Raw genomic sequence first — 21,642 nt, 5'->3', positions numbered from 1 at the left:
GAGAGTGGGGACTTTGAATGTTGGTAGTATGACTGGTAAAGGGAGAGAGCTGGCTGATATGATGGAGAGGAGAAAGGTAGACATATTGTGTGTGCAAGAGACCAAGTGGAAGGGAAGTAAGAGCAGGAGCATCGGCGGTGGGTACAAGTTGTTGTACCATGGTGAGGACAGGAAGAGAAATGGTGTTGGGGTCATTTTAAAGGAAGAGTATGTTAAAAGTGTGTTGGAGGTTAAGCGAGTGTCTGACAGGGTGATGAGTGTGAAGTTGGAAATTGAAGGGGTGATGATGAATATCATCAGTGCATATGCCCCACAGGTAGGTTGTGAGATGAAGGAGAAAGAAGATTTCTGGAGTGTGTTAGATGAGGTGGTGGAGAGTGTGCCCAAGCATGAAAGAGTGGTGATAGGAGCAGACTTCAATGGGCATGTTGGTGAAGGGAACAGAGGTGATGAGGAAGTAATGGGTAGATATGGTATCAAGGATAGGAATGGGTGATTTTGTGATTTTGAATGGGTGATAGTTGATTTTGCAAAAAGGATGGAAATGGCTGTGGTGAATACCTACTTTAAGAAAAGGGAGGAGCACAGGGTAACATATAAGAGTGGAGGAAGGTGCACACAGGTGGACTACATACTTTATAGGAGATGCAAGCTAAAAGAAATCAGAGACTGTAAGGTGGTGGCAGGAGAGAGTGTCGCTAAACAGCATAGGATGGTTGTTTGTAGGATGACTTTAGAGGTAAAGAAGAAGAAGAGAGTGAGAGCTCGACAAAGGATCAGATGGTGGAAGCTGAAGGAGGAAGACTGTTGTGTGAAATTTAGCGAGCAGGTGAGAGAGGCACTGGTTGGAGGGGAATCAATTTTGGACAACTGGAAAAGTACTGCAGATGTTGTGAGGGAGACATAAGGAGAAAGAGGTTGGCGAAAAAGTTTTGGGATAGTCAGAGAGATGAAGAAAGTAGACAGGAGTACAAGGAGATGCGGCGTAAGGCGAAAAGAGATGTGGCAAAAGCGAAGGAAAAGGCATATTGCGAGCTGTACAAGAAGCTGAATAGTAAGGAAGGAGAAAAGGACTTGTACCGATTAGCCAGACAAAGGGACAGAGCTGGAAAGGATGTGCAGCAGGTTAGGGTGGTAAAAGATGCACATGGTAATGTGCTGACAAGTGAGGAGTGAGTGCTGAGAAGGTGGAGGGAACATTTTGAAGAGCTGATGAATAAAGAAAATGAGCGAGCGAAAAGGCTGGATGATGTGGTGAGAGTAAATCAGGAAGTACAAGAGATTAGCAAGGAAGAAGTGAGGGCTGCTATGAAGAAGATGAAGAGTGGAAAGGCTGTTGGCCCAGATGACATTCCAGTGGAGGCATGGAAATGTCTAGGAGAGATGGCAGTAGAGTTTCTAACCAGATTGTTTAATAAAAAATAATAAAATCTTCCTGTTTTCAAGAACAAGGGTGATGTGCAGAGCTCTACTAACTACAGAGGCATAAAGCTGATCAGCCACAGCATGAAGTTATGGAAAAGAGTAGTAGAAGCCAGGCTTAGAAAACAGGTTAAAATCTGTGAGCAGCAATATGGTTTCATGCCGAGAAAGAGCACTACAGATGCAATGTTTGCTCTGAGAATACTGTTGGAGAAGTACAGAGAAGGACAGAAAGAGTTATATTGTGTGTTTGTGGACTTAGAAAAAGCTTATGATAGGGTGCCAAGAGAAGAGTTGTGGTATTGTATGAGGAACTCTGGAGTGGCAGAGAAGTATGTTAGGGTAGTGCAGGACATGTACAAGAATAGTGTGACAGCGGTGAGATGCGCAGTAGGAATGACAGACTCATTCAAGGTGGAAGTGGGATTACACCAAGGATCAGCTCTGAGTCCTTTCTTGTTTGCAGTGGTGATGGACAGGTTGACGGATGAGATCAGACAGGAGTCCCCATGGACTATGATGTTTGCAGATGACATTGTGATCTGTAGTGAGAGTAGAGAGCAAGTTGAGTCTAGTCTGGAGAGGTGGAGATATGCTTTGGAGAGAAGGGGAATGAAAGTCAGTAGAAGCAAGACTGAGTACATGTGTGTGAATGGGAGGGAGCCCAGTGGAATAGTGCAGTTACAAGGAGTAGAAGTGGTGAAAATAGATGAGTTTAAATATTTGGGGTCAACTGTTCAAAGTAATGGAGAGTGTGGTAGAGAGGTGAAGAAGAGAGTGCAGGCAGGGTGGAGTGGGTGGAGAAAGGTGGCAGGAGTGATTTGTGACTGAAGAATATCAGCAAGAGTGAAGGGGAAAGTTTACAAGACAGTAGTGAGACCAGCTTTGTTGTACGGCTTAGAGACGGTGGCACTAACAAAAAGACAGGAGGCAGAGCTGGAGGTGGCAGAGCTGAAGATGTTGAGATTCTCTTTGGGAGTGTCAAGAATGGACAAGATTAGGAATGAACATATCAGAGGGACAGCTCAGGTGGGACGGTTTGGAGACAAAGTCAGAGAGGCGAGATTGAGATGGTTTGGACATGTGCAGAGGAGGGACCCAGGGTATATAGGGAGAAGGATGCTGAGGATGGAGTCACCAGGCAGGAGGAGAAGAGGGAGGCCAAAGAGGAGGTTTATGGATGTGCTGAGGGAGGACATGCAGGTGGTTGGTGTGACAGAGGAAGATACAGAGGACAGGGTGAGATGGAAACGATTGATCTGCTGTGGCGACCCCTAATGGGAACAGCCGAAAGACAAAGAAGAAGAAGAAGTTTTGTGGATCTAAGTACACAGCTCCACAGAGCAGCGAAGATTTCAATCAGAATTAATAACTTTAGAGTGAATCATTGTTTTAAATCAAATGAAACCTCTTTCCAAACATTATAATACAATCAATCAATCAATCAATTTTTTTATATAGCGCCAAATCACAACAAACAGTTGCCCCAAGGCGCTGTTGGGAAAGTGTAGGAACACGGACCCACAACAGGGGGCGCAAATGAACGGACAATGGAGTAAGTCAAATAACAACGCTTTACTGTTGTGAATGTGCACAACGAATACAACCAATCACAGAAATGGACAACAGTCAATTTACAAAAGTGTCGTGTGGGCAGGCTCGAAGATAGGAGACGCCTCTCCAAGGTAAGACCGGTACCACACGGCTTCCTCCGCCACAGGACCCCGGGTATACTGGAGCCGCCAAGTCCCGAACTCCCAGGTGGCCACTGCCTCCGCGTGTCGGACCTGGTACTGCTGGCGAGGAACAAAAACACAATTAAAGGTGGGCGCGTTTGCACCCAGTAATCCACACGGCAGGAAAGCTACCTCCACCTCTCGTTGGAAAAAAAGGTCTGTTATCACTCACAAAAGTCACAAAAGGTTACTGTCAAGCAGTCAGCTGAGAATATTACCTTCCAGGTAGAACGATATCTCGGCAATGAGGTGGAGATGCCGTCCTGCTGATATACCCCACTGATGATTGCCGTCAGCTGTCTCAGGTGATGGGTGACAGCTGTCACCGAGGCTGCTCCCGTGAGGCGGCGGCGCCCTCTGGTGCCTGGAGCCCGCACTCCAGGCAGGGCGCCCTCTGGTGGTGGTGGGCCAGCAGTACCTCCTCTTCAGCGGCCCACACAACAGGCGCTTTATATTGTAATGCAAGGCCATACAATAATTATGTAAAACCCCAACGGTCAAAACGACCCCCTGTGAGCAAGCACTTGGCTACAGTGGGAAGGAAAAACTCCCTTTTAACAGGAAGAAACCTCCAGCAGAACCAGGCTCAGGGAGGGGCAGTCTTCTGCTGGGACTGGTTGGGGCTGAGGGAGAGAACCAGGAAAAAGACATGCTGTGGAGGGGAGCAGAGATCGATCACTAATGATTAAATGCAGAGTGGTGCATACAGAGCAAAAAGAGAAAGAAACAGTGCATCATGGGAACCCCCCAGCAGTCTACGTCTATAGCAGCATAACTAAGGGATGGTTCAGGGTCACCTGATCCAGCCCTAACTATAAGCTTTAGCAAAAAGGAAAGTTTTAAGCCTAATCTTAAAAGTAGAGAGGGTGTCTGTCTCCCTGATCTGAATTGGGAGCTGGTTCCACAGGAGAGGAGCCTGGAAGCTGAAGGCTCTGCCTCCCATTCTACTCTTACAAACCCTAGGAACTACAAGTAAGCCTGCAGTCTGAGAGCGAAGCGCTCTATTGGGGTGATATGGTACTACGAGGTCCCTAAGATAAGATGGGACCTGATTATTCAAAACCTTATAAGTAAGAAGAAGAATTTTAAATTCTATTCTAGAATTAACAGGAAGCCAATGAAGAGAGGCCAATATGGGTGAGATATGCTCTCTCCTTCTAGTCCCCGTCAGTACTCTAGCTGCAGCATTTTGAATTAACTGAAGGCTTTTTAGGGAACTTTTAGGACAACCTGATAATAATGAATTACAATAGTCCAGCCTAGAGGAAATAAATGCATGAATTAGTTTTTCAGCATCACTCTGAGACAAGACCTTTCTGATTTTAGAGATATTGCGTAAATGCAAAAAAGCAGTCCTACATATTTGTTTAATATGCGCTTTGAATGACATATCCTGATCAAAAATGACTCCAAGATTTCTCACAGTATTACTAGAGGTCAGGGTAATGCCATCCACAGTAAGGATCTGGTTAGACACCATGTTTCTAAGATTTGTGGGGCCAAGTATAATAACTTCAGTTTTATCTGAGTTTAAAAGCAGGAAATTAGAGGTCATCCATGTCTTTATGTCTGTAAGACAATCCTGCAGTTTAGCTAATTGGTGTGTGTCCTCTGGCTTCATGGATAGATAAAGCTGGGTATCATCTGCGTAACAATGAAAATTTAAGCAATACCGTCTAATAATACTGCCTAAGGGAAGCATGTATAAAGTGAATAAAATTGGTCCTAGCACAGAACCTTGTGGAACTCCATAATTAACTTTTTTAATACCTATGGCGTGCTCTAATCTCTGTAATAAAATTTTATGGTCAACAGTATCAAAAGCAGCACTGAGGTCTAACAGAACAAGCACAGAGATGAGTCCACTGTCCGAGGCCATAAGAAGATCATTTGTAACCTTCACTAATGCTGTTTCTGTACTATGATGAATTCTAAAACCTGACTGAAACTCTTCAAATAGACCATTCCTCTGCAGATGATCAGTTAGCTGTTTTACAACTACCCTTTCAAGAATTTTTGAGAGAAAAGGAAGGTTGGAGATTGGCCTATAATTAGCTAAGATAGCTGGGTCAAGTGATGGCTATTTAAGTAATGGTTTAATTACTGCCACCTTAAAAGCCTGTGGTACATAGCCAACTAACAAAGATAGATTGATCATATTTAAGATCGAAGCATTAAATAATGGTAGGGCTTCCTTGAGCAGCCTGGTAGGAATGGGGTCTAATAAACATGTTGATGGTTTGGATGAAGTAACTAATGAAAATAACTCAGACAGAACAATCGGAGAGAAAGAGTCTAACCAAATACCGGCATCACTGAAAGCAGCCAAAGATAACGATATGTCTTTGGGATGGTTATGAGTAATTTTTTCTCTAATAGTTAAAATTTTGTTAGCAAAGAAAGTCATGAAGTCATTACTAGTTAAAGTTAATGGAATACTCAGCTCAATAGAGCTCTGACTCTTTGTCAGCCTGGCTACAGTGCTGAAAAGAAACCTGGGGTTGTTCTTATTTTCTTCAATTAGTGATGAGTAGAAAGATGTCCTAGCTTTACGGAGGGCTTTTTTATAGAGCAACAGACTCTTTTTCCAGGCTAAGTGAAGATCTTCTAAATTAGTGAGACGCCATTTCCTCTCCAACTTACGGGCCATCTGCTTCAAGCTACGAGCCCGTGAGCTATACCACGGAGTCAGACACTTCCAATCCAAAGCTCTCTTTTTCAGAGGAGCTACAGTATCCAAAGTTGTCTTCAATGAGGATGTAAAACTATTGACGAGATACTCTATCTCCCTTACAGAGTTTAGGTAGCTACTCTGCACTGTGTTGGTATATGGCATTAGAGAACATAAAGAAGGAATCATATCCTTAAACCTAGTTACAGCGCTTTCTGAAAGACTTCTAGTGTAATGAAACTTATTCCCCACTGCTGGGTAGTCCATCAGAGTAAATGTAAATGTTATTAAGAAATGATCAGACAGAAGGGAGTTTTCAGGGAATACTGTTAAGTCTTCTATTTCCATACCATAAGTCAGAACAAGATCTAAGATATGATTAAAGTGGTGGGTGGACTCATTTACATTTTGGGCAAAGCCAATAGAGTCCAATAATAGATCAAATGCAGTGTTGAGGCTGTCATTCTCAGCATCTGTGTGGATGTTAAAATCGCCCACTATAATTATCTTATCTGAGCTAAGCACTAAGTCAGACAAAAGGTCTGAAAATTCACAGAGAAACTCACAGTAACGACCAGGTGGACGATAGATAATAACAAATAAAACTGGTTTTTGGGACTTCCAATTTGGATGGACAAGACTAAGAGTCAAGCTTTCAAATGAATTAAAGCTCTGTCTGGGTTTTTGATTAATTAATAAGCTGGAATGGAAGATTGCTGCTAATCCTCCGCCCCGGCCCGTGCTACGAGCATTCTGACAGTTAGTGTGACTCGGGGGTGTTGACTCATTTAAACTAACATATTCATCCTGCTGTAACCAGGTTTCTGTTAGGCAGAATAAATCAATATGTTGATCAATTATTATATAATTTACCAACAGGGACTTAGAAGAGAGAGACCTAATGTTTAATAGACCACATTTAACTGTTTTAGTCTGTGGTGCAGTTGAAGGTGCTATATTATTTTTTCTTTTTGAATTTTTATGCTTAAATAGATTTTTGCTGGTTATTGGTGGTCTGGGAGCAGGCACCGTCTCTACGGGGATGGGGTAATGAGGGGATGGCAGGGGGAGAGAAGCTGCAGAGAGGTGTGTAAGACTACAACTCTGCTTCCTGGTCCCAACCCTGGATAGTCACGGTTTGGAGGATTTAAGAAAATTGGCCAGATTTCTAGAAATGAGAGCTGCTCCATCCAAAGTGGGATGGATGCCGTCTCTCCTAACAAGACCAGGTTTTCCCCAGAAGCTTTGCCAATTATCTATGAACAATAAACTACAAACAACCAAAACCGTTTTTTTTTTCCCCCCATAATGAGGCATCCTCCATCTTTTATGAATTACATCCTGACGTGCAGTGCAGCTGGCTGAAGAGCTCAGCTCAGAGTCTATGGAGTTAAATTTGTGTCATTAATATCTGAAAGGAAATGCTTTTGACAAAAACTACAGATTTTGTTTATTTCTGTTTCTGTCCAGAGATCAAGGATCCATCATGTACATCAAGGATCCAGTGACCATGTACAGATTTTATTGATTTTTCTTTATGTCCAGAGATCAAGGATCCAGTGACCAGTTTCATATTTATTTATCACTCAATAAAATTACTTGTAGTTCCTAGGGTTTTTAAGAGTAGAATGGGAAGCAGAGCCTTCAGCTTTCAGGCTCCTCTCCTGTGGAACCAGCTCCCAATTCAGATCAGGGAGACAGACACCCTCTCTACTTTTAAGATTAGGCTTAAAACTTTCCTTTTTGCTAAAGCTTATAGTTAGGGCTGGATCAGGTGACCCTGAACCATCCCTTAGTTATGCTGCTATAGACTTAGACTGCTGGGGGTTCCCATAATGCACCACTCTGCATTTAATCATTAGTGATTGATCTCTGCTCCCCTCCACAGCATGTCTTTTTCCTGGTTCTCTCCCTCAGCCCCAACCAGTCCCAGCAGAAGACTGCCCCTCCCTGAGCCTGGTTCTGCTGGAGGTTTCTTCCTGTTAAAAGGGAGTTTTTCCTTCCCACTGTCGCCAAGTGCTTGCTCACAGGGGGTCGTTTTGACCGTTGGGGTTTTTCCGTAATTATTGTATGGCTTTGCCTTACAATATAAAGCACCTTGGGGCAACTGTTTGTTGTGATTTGGTGCTATATAAATAAAATTGATTTGATTTGATTTGATTTGAAATGTTGTTGACATAGAAGACCTGTAAAAGCCTACATTTAGTACACAGAAAATTCACGAGAGGTATTGATAATGGAACCGATAAAGAATCGGATCATAAGCGGAATCGATAATGGCATCGATATTGATAAAATCTTATCAATACCTATCCCTAGCTATCATACATTTTTGTGTAGGCCATGGTGCACTGAGCCTGGATTCGAAGTGTTGTTTCGTTGCCTTAAGTGGTACCGAAAACCTGCTTGGCCCGTGGACTGTAAGTAGTAGGTGTCGATTACTCATTCCATAGAACATTGGTGTCATATCCCCCCCCCCCCCCCCCCACACACACACACACACAATCAATCAGTCACTATGATTTTTGAATTTGTAATGAGTTTTTAGTGTTTTACTGTTCAGTGATGTTAAATATGCTACAACATTAATTATCTTAAAATGTGCATATTTAATAATGAAAACAGTAGCTGTTATTGAGATAAATATTGGTGATTTCTTCAGCATACAGCGCAGTTTTATGAAGTGCAGCAAAAGTTGCTCCCAGAGGTGGTTTGATCAAAGTCCGGCCTTTTGGTTTGGTCTTTGTTGATTATTGAGAGACTAAACAATTATTAAACTCAATAACGCTGAATTCACATTTAAAGTTTTGAAAAAAAAATTCCTCTCCACCTGCTTATAGTCCATGAGCTTAAAACCAATTTTGACCTGATCAGTACAGCTCAAGGAGTCCAGCCTCAGGATGCCATGGCCTCCAGGAAAATGTATGGTGACCATGCCAGGGCAGCAGCTGTAGCCAGGACGGGGTCAACATGTAAAAATACTCCAATCATATTGAAAAGTAGAATCAATTATTCATCTGATCATTAAGATTCCAAACGGTATAGTTTGGACTACCTATGTCTGAATGCTCTGGCGTTATGGGGCAAAAACAACAAAAATGATGACAAAGGTCAATTTCAGTTAAAGTTAAAGTTGCTTCAATTTTGGAAAAAAAATAAAATAAAATAAAAAGTGATGCAACTTATTGGTTAAGATGAAAGGGTTAGAATTAGGAATGGAAGTGATTGCATGAATGCTACCAGAGTTCAACTTGGAGGTGATGAAGTACGAGGTCTGTCCATAAAGTATCGTACCTTTTTATTTATTTTTTTAAACTATATGGATTTGATTCATATGTTTTCACGTCAGACAAGCTTGAACCCTCGTGCGCATGCATGAGTTTTTCCACGCCTGTCGGTGACGTCATTCGCCTGTGAGCACGCCTTGTGGAAGGAGTGGTCCCGCCCCGTCGTCGGATTTTCATTGTCTGGAAATAGCGGAATGATTTGGGTTTTTTTTTTCCATCAGAATTTTTTCAGAAGCTGTTAGAGACTGGCACCTGGAAACCATTCGAAAAATTTATCTGGCTTTCGGTGAAAATTTTACGGGCTTCACAGAGAATAAGGTCTGTTAGTACAGCTTTAAGGACCCCTTTAAGGACGCTCGGCGCACCGCGCCCCGAGCTGCGACGACACGGCACAAGCCACCGGACCATTTCTAAACGGATGGCTCTGTGGATACGAGACCGTCGTGTGCAATTTCTCTGGTTATCACAAGAGCTGGACATCAGCCATTTTCCAGCAGATTTCACTTTTAACAAGAGATTTTGTCATGGAAAGCCGCGCGGAGGCTTCGCGCGTCACGCCCGATTCGCTTTGGAAGCGAGACAAAGGAACACCTCCGTTTCGGTGTGCCAGAGGACAAGTTGGGACATGCCTATCTCGGCTTTCAATGCTTACCAGTCGAGTGAGTTATAAGAGAAATTGTGGAGAGCTGGGCATGTCCGAACTTGTCTTCTGACATGCTGAAATGGAGGCGTTCTTTGTCTCACTCGAACAGCGAATCGGTCGTGACGCACAAAGCCTCCGCGCGGCTTTCCACGACAAAATCTCTTGTTAAAAGTGAAATCTGCCAGAAAATGGCTGATGTCCAGCTCTTGTGATAACCAGAGAAAGTGTACATGACGGTCCCAGCTCCACACAGCCATCCATTTAGAAATGATCCGGTGGTTCGTGCCTGTCGTCGTGGCTCGGAGCGCGGCGCACCGAACGCCATTGTGGACCATCCTTAAAGCTGTAGTAATAGTCCTTATTCTCTGTGAAGCCTGTAAAATTTTCACTGAAAGCCAGATAAATGTTTCGAATGGTTTCCAGGTGCCAGTCTCTAACAGCTTCTGAAAAAATTCTGATGGAAAAAAAACCCCAAATCATCAGACGGGGCGGGACCACTCCTTCCACAAGGCATGCTCACAGGCGAATGACGTCACCGACAGGCGTGGAAAAACTCACGCATGTGCACAAGGGTTCAAGCTTGTCTGACGTGAAAACATATGAATCAAATCCATATAGTTTTAAAAAAAAATAAAAAGGTACGATACTTTATGGACAGACCTCGTACATTTATGGGTTTTTTTTTGTTGTTTTTTTGTTTTTTTGATGCAATGAAGTACTGTATGTTCTGGAGTATAAGTCATGTTTTGGTTTGTTTGTGTTGTGTTTTGTTTTTTGTTCTTTTTAGTGGTTTGGGAGGTCCTGCGACTTATAATTGGGTGCAACTTATTTACTGAAAAATCACACGATCGTTATTAATAATAATATTTATAATGACTATTTATAGGACTTTCCCAGGAATCAACGGACAAAACAAAATAAACTCTAACGAGTGTGACTTATACTCCAGAAAATACAGTACGTTACCTGCAAAGTTCTATATGCGGGCAGACGTGTTGGAAGGAATTGGGTTATCTTTTTGAGCGATATAAGATCAAAATGTTCCCACACAGGAGAGATTTTCTTGTTTTTAGCCAAATCCATCAGGCTCCCCGTACAATCAGAGCTGTAGCAGTTGTAAAACTCTCCTGTGGCTCTCCTCTCAGCTGCACAGACATGAAGTTGTTGTGGCGCTTTATTGGCAGTGATGACATCTCATCTCATAATCAATACCTGGGGCATATCAATCAAAGGATTCCAGAAAAACCAATACATGCCTCACCACGGGCTTTATTTCCAGCTGCGCTCTGTACTCAACACAAGTGTCAGCGTTGTGACATCAAAGGTTCCGTCACTTGTGTTGGTGATCTGTGATCCACACAGAGGAAGACCGAACCTGTAGTCCAGTGCAGTGATCAGTTGTTCGTGTCTTTGTGTCTTCCAGCCAGGCGGTGGTGGTCGATCGGACCATGTACATCTCAGGACAGCTGGGGATGAACCCTGCTGATGGACAGTTGGTGGAAGGTGGTGTTCAGGCTCAAACCAAACAGGTGGCTCCTCCCATTCACCATTCATAAGCCACAGTATCGTTCGTGTTAACTCTGTAACTGACAACTGTTGTTGTGAATGGAAGAACTTTCAGAGGAGATTTTTTATGGCACTTTCAAAGAAATTTGAGTACCGTATTTTTCGGACTATAAGTCACACTTTTTTTTACATGTTTTGGCCGGGGGTGCAACCTATACTCCAGAGCGACTTATAAATGAAAAATATACCGGTAGATTCTCAATTAATTTACCGTAATAAAACAATTTTACGTGACAGAGTCGCTCTATGTTTTAAAATGGCCACCGGAAACGGAAATGCAATGCATCATGGGCACTGTAGTATGGCGGCCGCCCTATAGGTCACGCTGGTCGCAATAACCAATCAGAGAACAGAACATTGGACGCGTATTCCTTACCTCACCCAGACAATGATTGTGAAACAGCGTGTGAACACGGTGCTTGCTGTTATTCCGGGAGGGCAAACAAAACAGCTTCAACCCGTGGATATCAGTGTGAGCAAAGTGTTTAAGTTGACGCTGAGAGCTGCGTGGGAGCACTGGGTGAGCGACGGCTGAGGATTAGCGTCTGCACTTGGAAGGAGCTGGCGTCAACACCACGGGGAGGTCATGAGCTGCGCAGGTAGGTGCTGCATGAACATCGGCAGCTGACACCTGGTGTGTACTATGGTCCACAGCGGGTAATATGTTAGAAAAGAACCGTTCAGCGATGGTGCGGGTTATGGTTCGGCTCGCAATGTGGTCCGCAAAACACAAACATATCCGTAGGTAAAATGCAGCTCACGAGAGGGCACTCAAGGCTTGTGTGATTGTTCCTGCAACTTCTGACTACCATAGAAAAATAAAAATTTCAACATTACTGATAACTTAACAAGACAACGGAGAAGGCCCGAAAAAATGCCACCAAAAAGAAAATCATACTCTGCAGATTACAAGTTATGACTGGTGAAATATGCATCTGAAAACGGTAGCCGTCACAATATTATCATCTGAACTTTTCATGTTAACATACCTGTATGTCCATGCGACTTATAGTCCAGGGCAACTTATTTATGGTTTATTTTTCTTTATAATGGATAAAGTGGCTGGTGCAACTTATAGTCTGGAAAATACGGTAGTAGTATACAGTGCCGGTTTGTTGGGAAAGTGTAGTGACACGGACCCACAACAGGGGGCGTAAATGAACGGACAATGAAAGAGTCGAATATGAACACTTTACTGTTGTGAATGAGCACAACCACAATACAGAGGAATGTGAAATTTTGCAAACAGTCAATCACAAGGGTGACGTGTGGGCAAGCTCGAGGATAGAAGACGTCTGTCCTGAGAAGAACCGGAACCACACAATTTCCTCCACCACCGAACCCAGAGAATACTGGAGCCGCCAAGTCCCGAGTCCCCAGGTGGCCACCGTCTCCGAATGTCGGATCTGGTACTGCTGGCAAGGAGCAGAGACAATAAGATGTGGGTGTGTGCACATCCAGTAACAACAATGATGGAGATTCCACCTCCACCTCTAACACACACTCGTGCAGCTCCTGTCTCAAACACTTATCTGGTGGGGGTGTAAAGCGAAGCTGTCGCCGGTCACGCCAAACTCCAGATAGAGCACTCCGCAGGAAAACAGCTGCAAAAACAAGTTTACTAAACACAGTCAGTGATACGGCTGAGAGTATTACCTTTACAGGTCGACGATATCTCGGCAATGAGGTGGAGATGACGTCCAGGTTTTATGGAGTGAGATGATGTAGTGTAGATGGGTGACAGCTGTCAAGAGATAATGAGTGACAGCTGTCACCCCCGGCTGTGTCCGTGGTGGCAGCGCCCTCTTGTGCCTGAAGCCCGCACTTCAGGCAGGGCGCCCTCTGGTGGTGGGCCAGCAGTACCTCCTCTTCTGGCGGCCCACACAACACGGTTGCCAACATAAGTCACCCCAAGGTGCTACACACGAGTAAAACCTTAGCGCCCCATGAGCAAGCACATTGGCAGCAGTGGTCAGGAAAGACTCCCTCAGGCATTTTGATTATAGGAAGACCAGACTCAGGGGGTTGACCATCTGCTTTGGCCATATTACCAACAAGAGCATTCAGAGATATCTGATGCCCGCCAATCCAGATCCAGATCACCTCCAAAATGCAGTGGAGTCTTCCATGCCCTAATGTCTATCTGTGGTGCAAATTTGGTGAGAATTTGTGAAGTACTTTTGACATAATCCTTCAAAGAGTGAAACTTGATCCAGAATCCGGATACGGATCACCTCCAAAATTGAATGGGTTCTTCCATGGCCAAATATGTATCTGTGGTGTAAAATTTGTCAAAATCCGTGCAGTAGTTTTGACATAATCCTGGTAACCAGCAGACAGACAACATATTACGTCCACAAAGGACGTAATAACAAATAAAGCACAACAAAGAATTGTCAAAACATGCAGAGACAGAAATGCTGCAGCTAAGTCACGGTATACATGTTAGAGACCAGTGTTCACAACAACTGATGGCTTAAAAGACATTCAAATGGTGAAGAGCAGTTTCAGTAAATTGATTCCATTGGCGAGTCCTTATTTACTTGGCACACTCCAGATTCAAACAGACTCCCTCTACATCCAGTCAGCGGGGGAATCCCAGTCACAGTGGCTTCAACTTCATCTATGATGTGCGTCTTCATCAGCAGCTTGTCCTCAGACAGAGAGCAAAGCAGAATTCAGCCAGAATGAAACATGACACCATCTTTCAACAGAGAACTAGCCAAATTTTAATGTGTTCACCTGCAGTAGAGTTCCAGACTCTGCTAACCTTCCCCTGGAATTTGGATGTAATAAGACGAAGTCTTTCTGCACCAGCAGTGGAACTAATTGACGTTTGAGGGAATGAATGATTCAACATAGCTAAGTCTGTTAATTACAGGTATTAGAGACCAGATGGGTTCTGCATTGAATAACTCCAAAGAATCAGCCCGTTTTATCTGTTCCACAGAACAGGTTCACAGCAAGAGAAAACTCTGTGACCTGCTGACTTCTTCTCTACCTTTGGAACACACATTAACTCTGCCTCTTGAGAACACAGAGCACAGGCCAGTACATAAGATTAATTAGATCAGCCAGATGGGGGTGGTCACAGAATTTTTTTTTATCTTAATAAAAAAAAAAAAAAACTTAAAATGTGACCTGGGCAGCACGGTGGATTAGTGGTTAGCACTGTTACTTCACAGCAAGAAGGTGGTGGATTTGATTCCCACCTGGGGCCTTTCTGTGTGGAGTTTGCATGTTCTCCCCATGTTTGCGTGGGTTCTCCCACATCCAAAGACATGCAGGTTAGGTGGATTGAAAAACTTTAAATTGTCCATAGGTGTGCGATCGGGTGTGAATGTGTTTGTTTGTGTTATGTGTCGGACGCGGGCGGAGAACTGACACAGCGTTTGACAGGACCCAGCATAAAAGAAGCAGAGCACGGTTCAAAGGAAAACAAATTTTAATTAACATAGTGTATTAAGTGATAATAACCCAAAAGTCAACGGTCTGGCGAGGTGAAAAAACAGCGCGCTTCCAGCAGCGCAAAAGGACCGGAGCCACAGCAATTCTGGACCCAAGGACCCCGCCGACACCCCTCCAGGTGGCCGCGACAAACCGAGTCTCAGGAAGTGTGCTGAAGAGCGTGAGACCTCACCCAATCCTCTTTCACAGACCGTGGCGTCAAACCTGGAGCGGTCTCTGCGTCCGTAGTAGTGAGATTGTTCTCCCAACGTCGATCTCACACGTCTGGTCACAAAGTCGAGTCTCTGGCAAATACACACTGTGTATTCCAGGTTTAAATGCAACATGCCCTGATCAAGACAGCTGCACCACAGCTGTGAGTCCTGATGAACTGCACGTGATAACAAGCCTCAGGTGATCAGGATGAGGTCCTCAAACTCAGCCCCACGTCAGCCACTCAGTCCTGAACGCATACTACCTGGTGGGAGAAACAAAACAAAAACAAAGCCAGCCAAACACCCCAGCCCACAACAGTTTGACTATGTGTGGCCCTGCGACAGACTGGTGTCCTGTCCAGGGTGAACCCCACCTCATGGATGAATGAAAAATGTGACCTCACATGAACAGGAAGTCAATAAATGGAGGCCAAAACCAGGATAATGTGATCTGGTTAGAATTCTAGCAGCATCATTTTGATCCATATGAAGACCTCTGGTGCTTCTCTATGACAAACCAAAAAATAAGAAATTACAGTTATCAATTCTTAATGAAACAAAGACATGAATCAATGTTTCTGAATTCTTCACAGACAGAATAGACTGAATCTTTGCAATATTACACAGATGAAAGAAAGCATTCTTCCCTAATGTGTAGGTCCAGGGTTAGTGTGGGATCAAAGACACATATATCCACGGTTACCATCAGCCTTGGGGCAACTGTTTGTTGTGATTTGGTGCTATATAAATAAGTTGATCAAACTGTGTGTTTGTGTCTCACTGGACCAGTGACCATCATCTCAGTCTTGTCCAAATTTAAAAGTAATAAATTCTGGAGCATCCACTGACACCAGAATATGATAAGCATCAATTGTGAAAAATAATTCCATAGTATCACAGTATCTGTCCAGATGGGCTATGTGAAGAGAGAATAGCAGACGGCCTAATACAGAACCCTGAGGTACCCCATATTTTACCAGAATGAGTTTTGAAGTAATATTGTTATGCAAGACACATTAAGATTGGTTAGACAAATATGACACCAACCACCACAGAACCTGGCCATTAAAACCAAAATGATTTTCACATCTATATACAACCCCAGTTCCAGTGAAGTTGGGACGTTGTGTGAAATGTAAATAAAAACAGAATACAATAATTTGCAAATCCTCTTCAACCTATATTCAATTGAATACACCACAAAGACAAGAAATTTAATGTTCAAACTGATAAACTTTATTGTTTTTGTACAAATATTTGCTCATTTTGAAATGGATGCCTGCAACACATTTCAAAAAAGCTGGGACAGTGGTATGTTTACCACTGTGTTACATCACCTTTCCTTCTAACAACACTCAATAGGCGTTTGGGAACTGAGGACACTAATTGTGAGTGTCATGATTGTGTATAAAAGGAGCATCCCCAAAAGGCTCAGCCGTTCACAAGCAAGGATGGGGCGAGGATCACCACTTTGTGAACAACTGCATGAAAAAACTGTCCTACAGTTTAAGAACAATGTTTCTCAACGTTCAATTGCAAGGAATTTGGGGATTCCATCATCTACAGTCCATAATATAATCAGAAGATTCAGAGAATCTGGAGAACTTTCTACACGTAAGCGGCAAGGCCGAAAACCAACATTGAATGCTCGTGACCTTCGATCCCTCAGGCATTAAAAACCGACATCATTGTGTAAAGGATCTTACTGTGTGAGCTCAGGAACACTTCAGAAAACCATTGTCAGTTAACACAGTTCCTCACTACATCTACAAATTAAAACTCTAACATGCAAAGCAAAAGCCATACATCAACAACATCCAGAAACGCCGCCGCCTTCTCTGGGCCCGAGCTCATTTGAAATGGACAGACGCAAAGTGGAAAAGTGTGCTGTGGTCTGATGAGTCCACATTTCAAATTGTTTTTGGAAATCATGGATGTCGTGTCCTCTGGACAAAACAGGAAAAAGACCATCTAAATTGTTACCAGCGCAAAGTTCAAAAGCCAGCATCTGTGATGGTATGGGGGTGTGTAAGTTGCCCATGGCATGGGCAACTTACACATCTGTGATGGCACCATCAATGCTGAAAGGTACATCCAGGTTTTGGAGCAACACATGCTGCCATCCAAGCAACATCTTTTTCAGTGATGTCCCTGCTTATTTCAGCAAGACAATGCCAAGACGCATTCTGCACGTGTTACAACAGCATGGCTTTGTTAGTAAAAGAGTGAGGGTACTAGACTGGCCTGCCTGCAGTCCAGACCTGTCGCCCATTGAAAAATTGTGGCGCTTTATGAAGTCCAAAGTCTGACAACGGAGACCCTGGACTGTTGAACAACTGAAGTCGTACATCAGGCAAGAATGGGAAAGAATTCCACCTACAAAGCTTCAATAATTAGTGTCATCAGTTCTCAAACGCTTATTGAGTGTTGTTAGAAGGAAAGGTGATGTAACAGAGTGGTAAACATACCACTGTCCCAGCTTTTTTGAAACGTGTTGCAGGCATCCATTTCAAAATGTTGTACAATGATCACCCATATTGAAAGTTGCACTGAAATCATTTTATTTTACAACCTTTTCATTGTATGTAATATGTTAACAGATTGTTATGAGTAAACTAACTGCAGTTTAGATTTTTTAAGTTAAATTAATTTTAGTTTTTATATCTCCTTATTGCTATTTGTTTATTTATTTATGTCATTTTCCAAAAACTTCATCTCTTCAGGCTCTTGTAAATATGGGTGAAATCCTAAAAGTTGCAGGATGTGGTTACGAAAATGGTGAGAAAATATTCTGTCTAAAAATGATCAATCGGTCACTTTGATGTGCACATACAAACTGACACGTGCACTTTATTGTTTGCTGCAGTTGTGAAAACTACGGTGCTTCTCGCCGACATGAACGACTTCACCACAGTCAACAACATTTACAAGCAGTGTAAGTAAGACTGATTTATTTAGCAAATGCTCTTTTACAATTCATATAAAAACAAATTTGTGAAGACAACTTAAAAATGAGTTCTGACAAATTCCGTCACTACCCATCTTTCCATTAGGTGTCAGCACCATGCAGTTGAACACTTTATTCTTTTAATCTCTAGTTTTCAGCACCAACTTCCCGGCCAGAGCTGCCTACCAGGTCGCCGCTCTTCCCAGAGTGAGTATCTCCACCACTTCTCCACTGATTCTGGATTAGATCCCGTCTGACCCGGAGCCCGTCTCTGTGTCTGTCTGTCCTGCAGGGTGGACTGGTTGAGATTGAAGCAGTTGCTGTTTTGGGTCCTCTGACTAATTCCTCTTAAACTGAACACAGTCCAAGTTCTTGGGTGAACACCAGTTTAATAAAATTATTGCATATTAGAAATTATTAGTGTCTGAGCCATTTCCTTTGAATTACAAGTGAGGGTCGCCGTGTGGACTGACGGTCACCAAGTTCACTTCACTAATGACGTGTTAGCTGAGACGTATCAAAATCCTTTTTGTATTGAATCAGTTAGAATCAATAATAAATGTGATGAACATCTTCAAATGCTAATTTGTTTCCGTGGTGGTGATCTCACATCAAATGTGAATAGTTTTTGGTTTCTTTATGCCTCTGTGAGAATAAACAGAATATTTATGGGTTTCAACAAAACAAGTCATTTGCGGACATCATGTTGGGGAAACATCAGTCGACATTTTTTGCCAGTTAATGACATTTTATGGACCAACAATTAATCATTACAAAACAGTGATTGGTTGCCAGCCTACTACTGTTTGGACGTTATGAACAAATATCTGTTTTCTAGTCATAACTGACAACGTGCTTCAGTCTGACTGAAACATGCTTCAGTTATCGCCCTTTGTGCTTTTAAAAGTGAGCCAACATGTCTGTCAGTGATTTTAGAGGTTTGTATTTTATGACTTTAAAGGGGAACATCAGTTTTCAAAATGAATTTAGTTCTTATTTGATTAAAAACACTGATTGTGAAGATGTAGGAAACACACTAAACGATTTGTGGTTTGGAGAGTGTGTCCCTGAAAAAAATACAACAAATTTCAGTCAAAACTGATTTGTCTTCATGTCTTGGTTTTATGTCAGTGTCTGATTTGTGTTCCTTAATGGATTACAACACAATATTTGTTACTTTCATGAACTTGATCTTCACTACAACAACTTTGACCTTCACCTGAATGAATGACCTTTGACTAAGCTTTCCAGGGTAATTCCAGTGTTCTCCAACATCTGTGTGCCAAGTTTAGTTCCATATCCTGCTGAAAATGAAATTCCTAGATGTTGACTCTGAAGACCTTTAGTCTCTTAAATTAACCCTTTGACGCCCAATCTGAGGTCAACCATTGCCATGTAGCGTTTGGTAGAAACTGGTCAGAAGGACCTGGGAAGAGTCAGGCAACAATCAGAAAGACATGACCTTGATCCCAATTGACCTTTGGTGAATTTGACCTTGCTTGACTGATACCAGAACCTGCCTTCTTTGACTCCAGTGAACCTTGATGTTCAACCCAAAGATTGACCTTTGGTGACTTTGACCTCTTCTGTGAAATTCAGTATTCCACCTGCAAGTGTCCGCCATAATGTTCGGAAATACAAATGGAAAAATAAATTTTGACCTTTGACCCTAATGACCTTTGCCAAAATCAGCTCCTTAAGGGCTTTTCTGGGGTTGACCTTCATCCACATACCAAGTGGAGCTGGAAGGAGTCAACAACAAACAGAGAGACACTGCTGAAATGGTTTATTTCAGTACTCTGTTAAGAGAAAATCCTCCATAAGTGAGATACATGTTTGATGTGATTGTGGTTCTGTGGTGATGATTACAGTGCAGTGAAAAAAATTAAAGAGTCCATAAATGTGCAAGTAAAACTTTATTCTGTATGCCAGCAGAATTAAAGGTCAGGCTCAGAGAGGGAAAACAAAATAATACAAAAAGAGGAGAACACGTTAGTCCTCAAGTTTATCACCTTACTACACTTAAAAGTTACTATGAACTTAACACTTGTTAAAACAACAACTAGTCATTTAACATCTATTATGGCAGCAGCACTCCAAAATGTTAGTTCTTTTTCTGGATATAGGCTTAAACAAAAAAAGTGAATGCTTGCCTATAAAATGTAACTGCACAGCATCTCAGACAAACTGATCTTTCTTTCCATCTGACTCATTCTGGTCTTACGTATTTGGGGGTGAATGTAAGTGGTTGACATCAGGCTATGCAGGCTGCAAATGTTACTCCTTTACTGTCCAATATAAGGTCAACTTTTCAAAGATCGGCTAATTTACCACTATCTCTTTTAGGTAGTACTATTAATATACGGTGCATCCACAAAGTATTCACAACACTGCACTTTTTCCACATTTTGTTATGTTACAGCCTTATTCCAAAAAGGATTCATTTTTTCTACAAACAATACCCCATAATGGCGATGTGGAAAATGTTTTTTGAGATGTTTGTAAATTTATTAAAAATAAAACTAAGAAATCACATGTAAATAAGTATCCATAGCCTTTGCCATGAAGCTCAAAATAGAGCTCAGGTGCATCCTGTTTCCACTGATCATCCTTGAGATGTTTCTACAGCTTAACTGGAGTCCACCTGGTGTAAATTCAGTTGATTGGACATGATTTGGAAAGACACACACCTGTCTACATATAAGGTCCCACAGTTGACAGTGGCATGTCAGAGTACACACCAAGCATGAAGGCAAAGGAATTGTCTGTAGACCTCCAAGACAGGATTGTCTCAAGACTCAAATCTGGGGAATGATACAGAAACATTTCTACTGCTTTGAAGGTCCCAATGAGCACAGTGGCCTCCATCATCCGTAAATGGAAGCAGCTCAGATCCACAAGGACTCTTCCAAGAGCTGGCCGCCCGTCTAAACTGAACGATCAGGGAAGAAGGACCTTAATCAGAATCAATCAATCAATTTTTTTTATATAGCGCCAAATCACAACAAACAGTTGCCCCAAGGCGCTTTATATTGTAAGGCAAGGCCATACAATAATTATGTAAAACCCCAACGGTCAAAACGACCCCCTGTGAGCAAGCACTTGGCTACAGTGGGAAGGAAAAACTCCCTTTTAACAGGAAGAAACCTCCAGCAGAACCAGGCTCAGGGAGGGGCAGTCTTCTGCTGGGACTGGTTGGGGCTGAGGGAGAGAACCAGGAAAAAGACATGCTGTTTCTGTGAAAGAAACAGTGCATCATGGGAACCCCCCAGCAGTTTACGTCTATAGCAGCATAACTAAGGGATGGTTCAGGGTCACCTGATCCAGCCCTAACTATAAGCTTTAGCAAAAAGGAAAGTTTTAAGCCTAATCTTAAAAGTAGAGAGGGTGTCTGTCTCCCTGATCTGAATTGGGAGCTGGTTCCACAGGAGAGGAGCCTGAAAGCTGAAGGCTCTGCCTCCCATTCTACTCTTACAAACCCTAGGAACTACAAGTAAGCCTGCAGTCTGAGAGCGAAGCGCTCTATTGGGGTGATATGGTACTACGAGGTCCCTAAGATAAGATGGGACCTGATTATTCAAAACCTTATAAGTAAGAAGAAGAATTTTAAATTCTATTCTAGAATTAACAGGAAGCCAATGAAGAGAGGCCAATATGGGTGAGATATGCTCTCTCCTTCTAGTCCCCGTCAGTACTCTAGCTGCAGCA

At 42.7% G+C, this 21,642-nt stretch overlaps 1 protein-coding gene across 2 annotated transcripts in view; it reads left to right on the top strand.

Moving 5' to 3' along the window:
• Window positions 1-21,642, top strand: part of LOC117513617 (2-iminobutanoate/2-iminopropanoate deaminase-like) — a 73,088-nt gene that overhangs the window by 5,464 nt on the left and 45,982 nt on the right. Inside the window, exons 2-6 of one of the 2 annotated variants that reach the window (XM_034173837.1) lie at window positions 11,183-11,288; window positions 17,711-17,765; window positions 17,854-17,922; window positions 18,086-18,141; window positions 18,227-18,478. In XM_034173837.1, coding sequence (XP_034029728.1) covers window positions 11,183-11,288; window positions 17,711-17,765; window positions 17,854-17,922; window positions 18,086-18,141; window positions 18,227-18,286 — 346 coding nt within the window. In that variant the 3' untranslated portion in view covers window positions 18,287-18,478. Of the gene's footprint in view, window positions 1-11,182; window positions 11,289-17,710; window positions 17,766-17,853; window positions 17,923-18,085; window positions 18,142-18,226; window positions 18,479-21,642 lie in introns of those variants that run through there. The other variant, XM_034173836.1, reaches the window with a different exon arrangement.

Source organism: Thalassophryne amazonica, chromosome 7 (genome assembly GCF_902500255.1).
Source record: "Thalassophryne amazonica chromosome 7, fThaAma1.1, whole genome shotgun sequence".
Classification (NCBI taxonomy): Eukaryota; Metazoa; Chordata; class Actinopteri; order Batrachoidiformes; family Batrachoididae; genus Thalassophryne; species Thalassophryne amazonica.
The sequence above is the reverse complement of the archived record's forward strand: the minus strand, read 5'-3'. Positions and strand labels throughout refer to the sequence as shown.